The sequence below is a fragment of the Ornithorhynchus anatinus genome, chromosome 3 (assembly GCF_004115215.2).
Source record: "Ornithorhynchus anatinus isolate Pmale09 chromosome 3, mOrnAna1.pri.v4, whole genome shotgun sequence".
NCBI classification, from domain to species: Eukaryota; Metazoa; Chordata; class Mammalia; order Monotremata; family Ornithorhynchidae; genus Ornithorhynchus; species Ornithorhynchus anatinus.
In genome coordinates, this window is record NC_041730.1 from 6,899,710 (window position 1) to 6,913,634 (window position 13,925).

At 50.1% G+C, this 13,925-nt stretch overlaps 1 protein-coding gene across 1 annotated transcript in view; it reads right to left on the reverse strand.

Moving 5' to 3' along the window:
- Positions 1-10,972: 10,972 nt before the first annotated feature.
- LOC120638300 (solute carrier family 22 member 20-like) overlaps positions 10,973-13,925 on the reverse strand; it is a 28,448-nt gene continuing 25,495 nt past the window's right edge. The window contains exon 13 of the mRNA XM_039911657.1: positions 10,973-11,135. Within this exon, the coding sequence (XP_039767591.1) occupies positions 10,973-11,135 (163 nt within the window). The remainder of the gene's footprint in view (positions 11,136-13,925) is intronic.

The window sequence follows — 13,925 nt, forward strand, 5'->3', positions numbered from 1 at the left end:
GCTACTGAGTTACTGCCTCAGAGAGAAGCAGGGGGGCCTAGTGGAAAGAGATCGGGCCTAGGGGTCGGAGGACCTGCGTTCAACTCCCGGCACTGCCAGTGGCTTGCTGTGTGACCTTGGGTGAGTCATTAAACTTCTCTGGGCCTCAGTTACCTCATCTGCGAAATGGGGATTAAATCCTCCTCCCTCCAACTTAGTCTGGAGCTCCATGGGGGATTGGGACTTCATCCAACCTGGTTAACTTGTATCTCCCCCAGCGCTCGGAACAGTGCTTGGCCCCCTAGAAATCTCTTAACAGATACCATACAAAACAAACCCACCTGCCCCTCCGTCCTTTCCAGTGACAAATAATCATCATAATTATGGCATTTGTTAAGCGCTTGGGTGGAGACAAGCAAATCAGGTTTGACGCAGTCCCTGTCCCAGGTAGGGCTCACAGTCTCAATCTCCATTTTATAGATGAGGTCACTGAGGTGCAGAAAAGTGAAGTGACTTGCCCAAGGTCACACAGCAAAGAGGTGGCCGAGGTGGGATTAGAACCCATAACCATCTGACTTCCAGGCCCGTCTATCCACTATGCCATGCTGCTTCTCAGCACGTTACAACTTTGTAGAACCTTATAGGTCGCCTCACATTTCCCCCAGGAAAATGTGATTTTTGCAGTCTCCCTGTGAGAAGATGAACCCAAACCCCACAGAGAGATCAGTCTGGCCGCATGGGACGAGGGGTTGGGAAGAGACCTGCCTCCCAGATGTGGTTAGTCATCCCAGTCCCAGGAGGAGACTGGAAGTGGCTGAGGGTCCTGAGGAGATCTCCCTGGCAACGGGAAGGACCCTCTAGATTATAAACTCGTTCTTGAACAGGGAATATATCTCTTGTATTCTACTCTTTTCTTTTTCTTCCACTCCCTTCTGCGTCGCCCCGATTTGCTCCCTTTATTCATTCGTTCATTCAGTAGTATTTATTGAGCGCTTACTATGTGCAGAGCGCTGTACTAAGGGCTTGGATTGTACAATTCGGCAGCAGATAGAGACCATCCCTGCCCAAAGATGGGCTTACAGTCTATTCGGGAGAGACAGATGGACAAAAGCAAGACAACATAATCACGATAAATAGAATCAAGGGGATGTACATCTCATTAATAAGATAAATAGGGTAATAGAAATCTATACAAATGAGCACAGTGCTGAGGGGAGGGGAAGGGAGAAGGGGAGGAGCAGAGGGAAAGGGGGCTTAGCTGAGGGGAGGTGAAGTGGGGAAGGGGAAGGGAGCAGAGAGGGAGCAGAGGGAAAAGGGGAAGCTCAGTCTGGAAAGGCCTCTTCATTTCCCCCTCCAAGCCCCACGGCACTTTGTCCAGACCTGTCATTTTATTTATTTCTATTAATGTCTGTTTCCCCCTCTAGACAGTAAACTTGTGGGCACGTGTCTGTTTACTGTTATATTGTTCTCTCCCAAGTGCTTAGGACGGTGCTCTGCACACAGTAAGCGCTCAGTAAATACGATTGACTGACTCTCCCAAGCAGACAGTACAGGTCTCTGCACAGTACGCGCTCCATAGATATGATTGTCTGACACTTTCCCAAGCGCTTAGTAAGTGCTCTGCACACAGTAAGCGCTCAATAAATACGAACGACTGAGTGGAGTTCCCTGACCCTCCTCGGTTTCCCACGCTCTTCCACAGCTCTAGAAGGGGCCTTTAGTTAGTCCCCGGAGCGGAACTGGGCACACACCTGGGCCCACTAAAGATGTGTGTGATGATGGTGATGATGGGAAGCAGTGAGGCCCAGTGGAAAGAGCCCTGGCCTGGGAGCCAGAGGGCCTGGGTTCTAATTCCAGCTGATCACTTGCCTGCCCGTGAGACCTGGGGCAAGTCACTTCGCTTTTCTGTGCTTCGGTTTCCTCTACCGCAAAATGGGGATTCCATCCCTGTTCTCCCTCCTACCGTGAGATCCGTGTGGGACGGGGACCGTGTCCGACCTGATTACCTTGTATCTACCTCAGCACGTAGAACGGTCTTCGACGCATAGTAAGAGCTTAACGAATACCATTAAAAAACCCGAGGGGATAATGGGAACCCAGGGGATGATGGAAACCCAAGGAATGATGTGCCTCCCCATTAAGTCAGCAGACCAAATGGCTCAGGACTCTGTGCAAACATTAGCCTTTACAGCCGCAAGAACTAGCGGAAAGAGCCCAGGCCCTGGAGTCAGAGGACCCGACTCCTAATTCCAGCTCGGCCGCTTGCCTGCTGAGTGACCTCGGGCAAGTCATTTCACTTTCTCTCTGCTCCAGTCTCCTTAACTGTAAAATGAGGATTCAACCACACCTGTGCTGCCTCCCCCTTAGACCGGAAGCCCCTTGGAAGTCGGGGCTGGGCTCGACTCGATCAACTTATATTTTCCCCAAGCCTAGTCTGGCGTTTGGCACGTAGTAAGCGCCTAACAAATTCCAGGTCATCGCCGTTACCAAGTTTAAGGATGGTTTTGACCTAGTCCCTTCAAATGTAAAGCAGCACGGCCTGAGGACCGGGAATCAGAGGGTGCGGGTTCTAATACTGACTCCGCTACATACCTGTTGTGTGACCTCGGGCAAATCACTTCTCGGGCCCTCAGTTTCCTCTCCTGCAAAATGGGGGTTCGATACCTCTTCTCCCTTCTACTTGGACTGTGAGCCCCATGGAGGACCTAATAATAATTGTGGTGTTCGTTAAGCGTTTACTATGTGCCAGGCACTGTGCTAAGCCCTGGAGTAGATACAGATATGCATATATCTGCAATTTATCTTTTTATTTATTTATGTATATTAGTGTCTGTCTCCCCCTCTTGACTGTGAGCTCGTTGTGGAAAGGAATGTGTCCGTTGTTGTTATACGTGCTCTGCAAGCAGTAAGCGCTCAATAAATACGATTGGATGAATGAATGAATAAAAGATATCTGACGATCTTGTAACTACGCCAGTGCTTAGTACGGGGTTTGGCCCGTAATAAGCTCCTAACAGGTATTATTATCATTAGTATTTGGACACCCAGCTTAGAACAGAGCAGAGCCCCAAGGTTGGGCTAGTTCTCTGGGCTCCAGCCCAGCTAATCCACTCACTGCCCTCACAGATAATTGGTCCAGGCCCAGCTCGAACACCCCGGCCTCTCCTCCCCGCCATAACCAACGCCACCCCTTCCTCAAAACTCCCTCCATCGGCCACCCAGCCCTTCTGGGTCAACTCCTCCTCACCCCCCTCCACAATCCCCCCGGGAGCCGCTGGCCATCCGAGCCGCTAGACACCCGCACCTTGGAAAAGCTCCGAGGGTCTCTAAATTATGGCGTCTGCCATCTGCCGTGCGCACGTCTGTTTTTTCACCTCGGTGGTTTCCTGATTGTGTTTACGGTAAACGGCGCGCTCTGTCTTATCGGTCCCTGAGATGGTAAACATCTGGAGGACAAAACCTGTTTCCTCCTTCTTCGTCTTCTCGATGATTTATGCTGAGAACCTTATCCAAATGGGTGCTAAGGCCAAATGTGCTCCGGATGATGGGAGAAGTTGAGAGGACACGATTGCAGGCTGGGAACCTGCCTCTGGGCCCTCAGCCCCGTGTGGGACGGGGACTGTCTGACCTGATTAACTTGTACCCACCCCACTGCTTGGAACAGCGTTTGACAAGCACTTAACAAATGGAATAATAATAATAATAATCTACACGCAGGGGATCATTCTCCTTGGCTGAACGCAGCAAACCAAGAAGCAGTGTAGCTTGATGGCTAGAGCCCGGGCCTGGGAGTCCAAAGGACCTGGGTTCTAATCCCAGCTCCGCCACTCATCAGCTGTGTGACTTTGGGCCAGTCACTTCACTTCTCTGTGCCTCAGTGACCTCACCTGTAAAATGGGGATTAAGTCTGTGAGCCCCACATGGGACAACTGATGACCTCGTATCACCCCCAGCGCTTAGAACGGTGCTCGGCACATAGCAAGTGCTTAACAAATACCATCATCATCATCCCGGCTCTGCCGCGTATCTGCTCTGTGACCTTGGGTGAGTCACTCAACTTCTCTGCAGGTCCCTCATCTGCAAAATGGGGAATAAGACTGTGAGCCCAGTGTGGGGCAGGCACTGTGTGTACAACCTGATGCTCTTGTATCTAACCTAGTGCTCAGTACAGTAATTTTATTTATTTATCTTTTTATTCATCTTTTATTTATCTTTTTATTTATTTGTATTGATGTCTGTCTCCCCAGCTCTAGAACGTGAGCTCACTGTGGGCTGGGAACATCACTGTTTATTGTTGGATTGTACTGTCTCAGGCGCTTAGTACGGTGTTCTGCACACGGTAAGCGCTCAGTAATTGTTCGATTGAATGAATGCAGAGATGATAATAATAATAACTACGGCATGCGTTAAGCGTGTGCTATGTGCCGGGCTCTGTACTGAGTGCTGGGATAGATACAAGGTAATCGGCTAAGACGCAGTCCCTGACCCACGCTGGCCTCACAGTCTTCATCCCCATTTTACAGATGAGGGAACTGAGGCACAGAGAAGCACTTAACAAATACCATTAAAAAAAAGAAGAATTTTGGCTACTGGCAAACTTTGCTGGCCTAAGCCCAGAGATCCTGCCCCTCAAACGGGTTTTCCCTATTCGCCCCAGTCGTCCGACACCAGGACGGAAGGAAGCTCACTGAACTTCACTGCAGGAGTGCGAAACTAAGCAGTGTGGCTCAGTGGATAGAGTACGGGCCTGGGAGTCAGAAGGATCTGGGTTCATAATCCCAGCTCGGTCACATGACTGCCGTGTGACCTTGGGCAAGTCACTTTACTTCTCTGGGTCTCAGCGCCCTCATCTGTAACATGGGATTAAGACTGTGAGCCCCATGTGGGACAGGAACTGTGTCCAACCTGATTAACTTGTATCTACCCCAGAACTTGGACCAGTGCTTGGCACATAAAAAAATAAAATAAATGTTGGTATTTGTTAAGCGCTTACTATGTGCAGAGCACTGTTCTAAGCGCTGGGATAGATACAGGGTAATCAGGTTGTCCCACATGAAGTTCACAGTCTTTATCCCCATTTTACTGATGGGGTCACTGAGGCACAGAGAAATGAAGTGACTTGCCCACAGTCACACAGCTGACAAGTGGTGGAGCTGGGATTCGAACTCAAGACCTCTGACTCCCAAGCCTGGGCTCTTTCCACTGAGCCACGCTGCTTCTCTTAACATAGTAAGTGCTTAACAAATTCTATCATTATTATTATCATTATTATTATTCTGGATAATATTTGCAGCCCACCCTGACTTGGGGTGTCTATTGATGTTCAATGGATGAATGAATGAGTTATTATTATTGTGGTATTTGTGAAGCGCTTACTATGTGCCAAGCACTGTTCTAAGCACTGGGGTAGATACAAGGTAATCAGGTCGTTCCCCGTGGGGCTCACAGTGTTGGAGAAACAGCACGGCCCCATGGAAAGAGCCCGGTCTTGGGAGTCAGAGGTCATGGGTTCTAATCCCAGTTCCGCCGCTTGCCATCTGTGTGACTTTGGGCAAGTCACTTCAGTTCTCCGGGCCTCAGTGACCTCATCTGGAAAATGGGGATTAAAAACCGTGAGCCCTACTTAGGACAACCTGATCAACTTGTATCCCCCGCCCCCAGCACTTAGAACAGTGCTTTACACATAGTAAGCGCTTAACAAATACCACCATTATTATTATTATTATTAATCCCCAATTTACAGATGAGGTAACGGAGGCCCAGAGAAGTGAAGCGACTTGCCCAAGGTCAAACAGCAGACAAGTGGCGGAGCAGGGATTAGAACTCACGGCCTCTGCCTCCCAAGCCCGGACTCTCTTGACTTCCCCCACTGGGTGCTCTACCCAGAGCGTGTTAAACTTTTCCGGCAGCTCTAGACTCCTCCTTTCAGTCAGTGGTATTTATCGAGTGTTTAAAGTGGGCAGAGCACTGTACTGAGTGCGTGGGAGCGTACCCTGCCCACAAGAAGCTTCCAGTCTAGAGGGGATGCTCTAAGGGCTCCCCACCAGTGTGCTAGACGCCTAGACTCCCCCAGTGTATCCCACTGTCGAGAGGAAAGAGCCCGGGCCTGGGAGTCAGAGGACCTGGTCTCTAATCCCGGCTCCAGCCCGTGTCCGCTAAGTGACCTGGGCATTTCTCGTCTCTGTGCCTCAGTTCCCTCATCTGGAAATTGGGGATTAAGACTGTGAGCCCGCTGTGGGACAGGGACTGGGTCCAACCTGATCAGCTCATGTCTACCCCAGCGCTTAGTACAGCACCCGACGTGTAAGCCCTTAACAAATACCATCCAAAAAAGGAAAAAAACTCAAAAAACAAGATAATCTTACAGTCTAGGAAAAAGGCCCAGTAACATAGTTCTTGAAGAAGCTTCGAAACTGAGGCAACTGTAGGAGAGTCGGACAGAATACGTGCGACAGGAGGAGATGGAAATTTGCCGCGGCACTGGCCATTTCCGTTGGTTGCTTGAGATTGCTAAGGGATGATAAATAACAAAATAAATGTTGGTATTTGTTAAGCGCTTATTATGTGCCATGCACTGTCCTAAGCGCTGGGGTAGATACAAGGTCATCAGATTGTCCCACGTGGGATAGAGGTGTCATGGGCCATGGTAGCCATTGCCAGGGTTGTGGGAGGTCGGTTATTCGTCGGCGACCTGACCGAGAAGAACACTCTTCCCCCCCCCGGGTGTGGAAGGATGAAGGTGTATTCCCTGCGCACTCTGAGGAGGGGAACCAAAATGTGTAATAATAATGATAATGGTATTTATTAAGTGCTTACTATGTGCCAAGCACTGTTCTAAACCCTGGGGTAGATACCAGGTTATCAGGTTGTCCCACTTGGGGCTCGCAGTCTTAATGGGGATGAAGACTGTGAGCCTCATGTGGGACAACCTGATTACCCTGTATCTCCCCCAGCGCTTAGAACAGTGTTCTGCACATAGTAAGTGCTTAACAAATACCAACACTATTATTATTATTAATCCCCATTTTACAGATGAGGTAACTGAGGCACCGAGAAGTGAAGTGACTTGGCCAAAGTCACACAACTGTCCAGTGGCAGAGCCGAGATTAGAACCCACAACTTCTGACTCCCAAGCCCGCGCTCTTTCCACTAAGCCACGCTGCTTCTAATAACTGCACAAGAGAATAACGACAATAATAATGATGATGGCATTTGTTAAGCGCTTACTATGTGCCGAGCACCGTTCTAAACACTGGGGTAGATACAAGGTAATCAGGTTGTCCCACGTGGGGCTCACAGTCTTAAGCTCCTTTTTACAGATGAGGTAACTGAGACACAGAGAAGTCAAGTGACTTGCCCGAAGTCACACAGCTGATCAGTGGCGGAGCCGGGATTAAAACTCATGACCCCTGCCTCCCAAGCCCGGGCCCGTTCCTCTAGGCCATGCTGCTGCTCTGAGAAAGACTAGTAATATCACATTGTCATGAAACCGATGCACAGTTGAGTTTGGGATTGGGTGGGATTAGCTTCCCTGACGAAGCCCTCCTCTTCTCTCACTCCCTTCTGTGCCGCTCTTAATAATAATAATAACAATAATGATGTTGGTATTTGTTAAGTGCTTACCGTGTGCCAAGCACTGTTCTAAGTACTGGGGTAGATAACATGGTCATCAGGTGGTCTCATGTGGAGCTCACAGTCTCAATCCCCATTTTACAGATGAGGGAACTGAGGCGCAGAGAAGTGAAGTGACTTCCCCAAAGTCACACAACTGACACGTGAGGGAGCCGGGATTAGAACCCATGACCTCTGACTCCCAAGCCGGGCTCTTTCCGCTAAGCCACGCTGCTTCTCTACTTGCTCTTTCATTCACCCTTCCCCCATCCCCACAGCACATATGTATATATCTGTAATTTATTTATGTATTTATTTCTATTAATGTGGGTCTCCCCCTCTAGACTGTGAGCTCTCTGTGGGCGGAATGTGTCTGTTTGTTGTTATATTGTACAGTTTAGTGCACAGTAAGGGCTCAATAAATGCGATTGAATGAAGGGCACTAAAGAAAACATCAGGTGGACACCTAAGCGCTTAGTAGAATGCTCCGCACATAGTAAGCGCTCAATAAATATGATTGAATGAATGACTAGCCCAGGACCTCTGGGCAGAGTGGGATGGGAGATACGGGGCCGTGGCGGCTAACGGCCAGAGACGGCGGCAGGCTGTCTAGACTGTAAGCTCGTTGTGGGCGGGGAGTCCGTCTCTTTATTGAATTGTACTCTCCCAAGCGCTTAGTACAGTGCTCTGCACACAGAGAGCGCTCCCTTTACTCACCCCCCTCCCAGCCCCACAGCACTTATGTCCATATCTGTCATTCTATTATTGTCTCTCTCCCTCTAGACTGTAAGCTCTTTGCGGGAGGACACGTGACCGTTATAGTGTTCTACGGTCCTCTCCCAAGTGCTTAACACAGAGTGAGCGCTCAGTAAATAGCCTTGATTGATGGAGTGACCGCCCTCCTTTCTTCTTCTCCCACTCCCTTCTGCGTCGCCCTGACTCGCTCCCTTTATTCATCCCCCCTCCCAGCCCCACACCTCGCTTACGTCCACATCGCTCATTTATTGATTTCTATGAATGTCCTCAAGACCAGAAGCTCCTTGTGGACAGGGAATGGGTCTGTTGCGCTGTTATATTGTACTCTCCTAAACGCTTAGTACAGTGCTCTGCACACAGAAAGCACTCAATAAATACAACTGACTGGGTGACTGTTGTCCCTCCTCAAAGGCCGGGAGCCCCACGTGGGACAGACTGTGTCCAACCCGGTTATCTTTTATCTTCCCCAGGGCTTAGCCCATAGCATGTGCTTACAAAGAACGTTATTATTATCATCATCATCAGAACTGGGTTTTTTTTAAATGATATTTGTACTGATGTCTACTTGTTCTGTTGTCTGTCTCCCCCTTTTAGACTGTAAGCCCGTTGTCGGGCAGGGATTGTCTCTATCTGTTGCCGAATCGTACGTTCCAAGCGCTTAGTACAGTGCTCTGCTCATAGTAAGTGCTCAATAAATACGATTGAATGAATGAAAGTAAAGACGTCCTATGTGCCAGGAACTGTACTGAGTAGTGGAGTAGGTACGTGCTAACCAGGTTGGATGCGATCCAAGTCCCATATGGGGCTCACAATCTTAACCCCCATTTGACAGGTGAGGGAACTGAGGCCCAGAAAAGTTAAGCGACTTACCCACGGTCACACAGCGGACGTGGGGTGGAGCCAGGATTAGAACCAGGCTTCTCCAACTCCCAGAACCGGGCTCTACCCACTGGGCCGTGCCGCTTCTCGCTGTGGGCAGAGAACATGTCTACCAACTCTGTCGCCGTGTGCTCCTAAGCGCTTAGTACAGTGTTCTGCACCCAGTAAGTGCTCAATCATGACGATTTCTCTCAGATGATAGGGGTCTCTTCTTGGCTTCCTCTAACTCAGCAGGTTCAAGGAAGGGGAAGCAGAGATGGGAGTCAGAAGGTTCGTGGGGGGTTGAGAGGAGGAAGACAGACGAGAGGAAGCCAGAGCCCATAAAACAGCCAAATCATACTTATGAAAACACAGATTCAAGGTCACTCAAACCACAACTCCTCGGCAGTTTTGCATTTCCTCTTGCCTCCGGTGTAAGCTCGTTATGGGCGAGGAGCCTGTCTGCTAATTCTTTCTCATCGTACTCTCCCAGCCGCTTGGTACAGGCCTCTGCACGTAGCGAGCGCCCAATCAATACGATTGAATGAACGGACGAACGAAGTCACTTCACTTCTCTGTGCCTCAGTTCCCTCATCTGCAAAATCGGATTCCCATACCTGTTCTCCTTCCTACTTCGACCGTGAGCCCCACGTGGGCCCTGATTATCTTGAAGCTACCCCAGCACTTAGAACACTGCTTGGCACGTAAGAAGCACTAACAGATACCACCAACTAATGATAATCAGATCAGATAGAGTCTCTGTCTCCTAGGGGCCTCACAGTCTAAGAGGAAGAGAGAGCCGGTTATCTTCGCCCCATTTTACAGATGAGAAAATCAGGGCACGGGGAGGTCAAATGACTTGTCCAAGGTCACACAGTAAGCCTCTACTACATAGGATGCCAGCAGAAGGAGCAAACGTGGACTGAGTAGTGGGGGAGAATCAGAGACGTCAAAGAATCACCTTTTTCCCTCTGATCGCATCTCACTGCTCTCCTATTACAACCCAACCTGCACACTTTGCTCCCTCCTTTAGAGAAGCAGCGTGGCTCAGTGGCAAGAGCCCGGGCTTGGGAGTCAGAGGTCACGGGTTCTAATCCCGGCTCCGCCTCTTCTCAGTTGTGTAACTTTGGGCAAGTCACTTCCCTTCTCTGTACCTCAGTGACCTCATCTGGAAAATGGGGATGAAGACTGTGAGCCCCAGGTGGGACAACCTGATTGGCTTGGATCTACCCAGCGCTTAGAACAGTGCTCGGCACATAGTAAACGCTTAACAAATACCGAATTACTATTATCTCGTCCATCTCGCCGCCGACCCCTCGCCCACGTCCTGCCTCCGGCCTGGAACGTCCTCCCTCCTCATATCCGACAGACAGTGACTCTCCCCGCTTTCAAAGCCTTATTGAAGGCCCATCTCCTCCAAGAGGCCTTCCCTGACTAAGCCCTCCTTTCCTCTTCTTCCTCGTGTCCCTAATTGTCATTTTACTGATTTCTATTAATGCCTGTCTCCCCCTCTAGATTGTTGCTCATCGTGACCCGGGAATATGTCTGTTTACTGTTCTATCATACTCTCCCAAGAGCTTAGTACAGTGCTCTGCCCACAGGAAACGCTCAATAGATACAATCGACGGACTGACTGTCTCATCGCCCAAGAGATGGCACTCCCCAAAGAGATTCCTTGTGATTTTATTCCCCCCGGACCCTGACGGTGAAAGCCAGTGGGCCGGGCCGGGCAGTCATCCCCCAGGAGGCCCTCCGCTGTCTGCGGGGATCACGTAGCTTCGTGAGGGAAGGACGAGGCCCCGGGGCCCGGATGCGGAGGAGAGTCGGCAGCTAAGGGCTCCCGCTCCTGAGGAAGCAGGTCCAGGGCTCCTGGGGTCAGCCGGTGCCGTTTCTTGCAGCAGAGGCCTCCCCGATCGGCTCTTTTCTTCACCCTGGCCAAAGCACGGGACACGGGAAATCAGAGCAGATGCCTCGCCGGCTCGGGAACTCTCCGCCCCCCAGCACTTCTGTCCATATCCCTGATTGATTGATTTGTATCGACTGAGAAGCAGCCGTGGCCTAGTGGAAAGAGCAGGGGCTTGGGAGTGAGAGGACCTGCATTCTAATCCCGGCTACGCCACACATCTGCTGGGAGACCTTAGAAAAGTCGCTTTACTTCTCTGGGCCTCAGTTCCCTCATCTGGAAAATGGGGATTCAAAACTAGTACTCCCTCTTACTTACTCATTCATTCAACCATATTTATTGAGCAGTTACTAGGTGCAAAGCACTGTACTAAGTGCTTGGGAGAGGGGATTGTCTCTATCTGTTGCCGAATTGTATATTCCAAGCGCTTAGTACAATGCTCTGCACACAGTAAGCGCTCAATAAATTGAATGAATGAATGAATGAATGAATGAATGAATGAATGAATAAGCAGACACATTTCCTGCCCACAGAGTTTAGACTTTGAGCCCCATGTGGGAACTGAATACCTTGAATCTACCCTAGTATTTAGTACAGTGCTTGGCACATAATGAGTGCTTAATAAGTATCACAATTAATATCATTTATATTATTAATAACAACAATGATAACAATACTGGTATTTGTTAAGCACGTACTAGGTGCCAAGCTCCGGTCTAAGCTCTGGGGTAGATACGGGGTAATCAGGTTGCCCCACCTGGGGCTCACAGTTTTAATCCCTATTTTACAGAAGAGGTCACTGAGGCACAGAGAAGTGAAGTGACTTGCCCAGGGCCACACAGCAGACAAGTGGCGGAGCTGGAATTAGAACCCGCGTCCTCTGACTCCCATCTCTTTCAACTGAGCCATAGTTCTCTAAAATTACATTAATACAGTATTAATGTTTGTCTCCTCCTTTAAACTGAAAGCTTCTTGAGAGCAGCGAAGCAGCATGGCAGAGTAGACAGAGCACAAGTCTGGAGGTCAGAAGGTTATGGGTTCTAATCCCGGCTCCGCCCCTTGTCTGCTGTGTGGTTGTGGATGAGTCACTTCACTTCTCTGTGCCTCAGTTACCTCACCTGTAAAATGGGGATTGAGACTGTCAGCCCCATGTGAGACAGGGACTGCGTCCAACCCGATATGTTGTTCCACCCCAGCATTTAGCACGGTGCCTGACATATAGTAAGCGCTTAACAAATGCCACAATTATTATTATGTTTGCCAACTCGGCTGTATTGGACTGCTTAGCATAGTGGTCTGCACACAGCAAGTGATCAATAAATATCCTTGATGGATTGAGTCTGGTTGTTTCCCCGCTAGGTCATTAGAATTGGAATAGGTCATTGGAATGTCAGCTCGTAGAGGGCAGGCCTCCTGTCTACCACACTGTTGGACTGAACCCAAGGCTCTGCACACAGTAGACGCTCAGTAAATACACTTGATTGATGGAGTGACGGCCCACAGAGGGAGCTCAATAAATGAGAAGCACCACGGTCTTGTGAAAAGAGCCCACGCCTGGGCTCTAATCCCGGCTCCGCCACTGGTCTGCTGTGTTACCCGGGGCAAGTCGCTTCACTTCTCTGGGCCTCAGTTGCTTCACCTATATAATGGGGATTAAGATCGTGAGGCCCCAATATGAGTCATGGACTGTGTCCGACCTGATTAGCTAGTATCTACTCCAGCGTTCGGTACGGTGCCTGGTAGATGGTAAGTACTTAACAAATCCCATAAGAAATAAAAATGCCGCTGAAGGCCCGGGGAAGGAGCGGTAAGGTCTTGGGGCAAGTGAAGACACCCTCTTTGGCCAGCTCGTCCGCCTTCCAAGATCTCCCCAGATGCCCTGGTCTTCCAAACTGCGGTGGGCAGGCGATGAGCAGGGCAGAAACATGGAACCCTAAAATCGGAAGTGGCCGGAAGACAGGAGACCGGGGTTCTAGTCCCACCCTTCCGCTTGCCTGCCGTGGGGCTTTGGACAAGTCCCATCTCCTCTGGGCCTCAGTTTCCCCATCTCCAAATGGGGATAAAATACTTGCTCTCCCTCCCTCTGAGACTGTGAGCCCAATACTGTTAGCTTGTAAGAGGGTGGGGGGGCGTGTCACTTCACGGCGTATCTCGTCTATCTGATCGTTGACCTTTCACCCACGTCCTGCCGCTGGCCTGGGACACCCTCCCTCCTTGTACCCGAAGAACGATCACCGTCCTCACCGTCAAACCCTTATTAAAAGCACATCTCCTCCACGAGACCTTCCCCATTAAACCCTCGTTTCCTCTTCTCCCGCTCCCTTCTACATCATCCTTGTGCATGGATTTCCTCCCTTTATTTACCCTTCCCTCAGCCCCGCAGCACTTACATCTGTAACTTACTTATTTCTATTAACGTCCGTCTCCCCCGGTAGACCGCAAACTTGTAGTGGACCGGGAATGGGTCTACCGACTCCGTCGGGTGGTGCTCTCCCAAGCGTTTGGTGCAGTGCTCGGCACATAGTAAATGTGATTCCTTGATTGGTTGACTGAATTGATTCTACTGAACTCCCCCAGGTGCCTAGGGTGGTGTTCTGCACATAGTAGGTGCTCAAAAAGTACGACTGATTGACCTATTAAGGAGAAGGCTGGGGGCAGGCCACAGGTTCGGGATGATTGGAGAGGGCGACGAAGATGAGGAGCATCGGAACAGTGTCTCCCCCCGACCAGAGTCCAGCCTGCGGTCTCCCTCTTTCTTTCGCAGAGGCTCCTCTCTCTGACAAAAACCAGGAGGCCACAGAGGCCGGTGTAGCGGAGA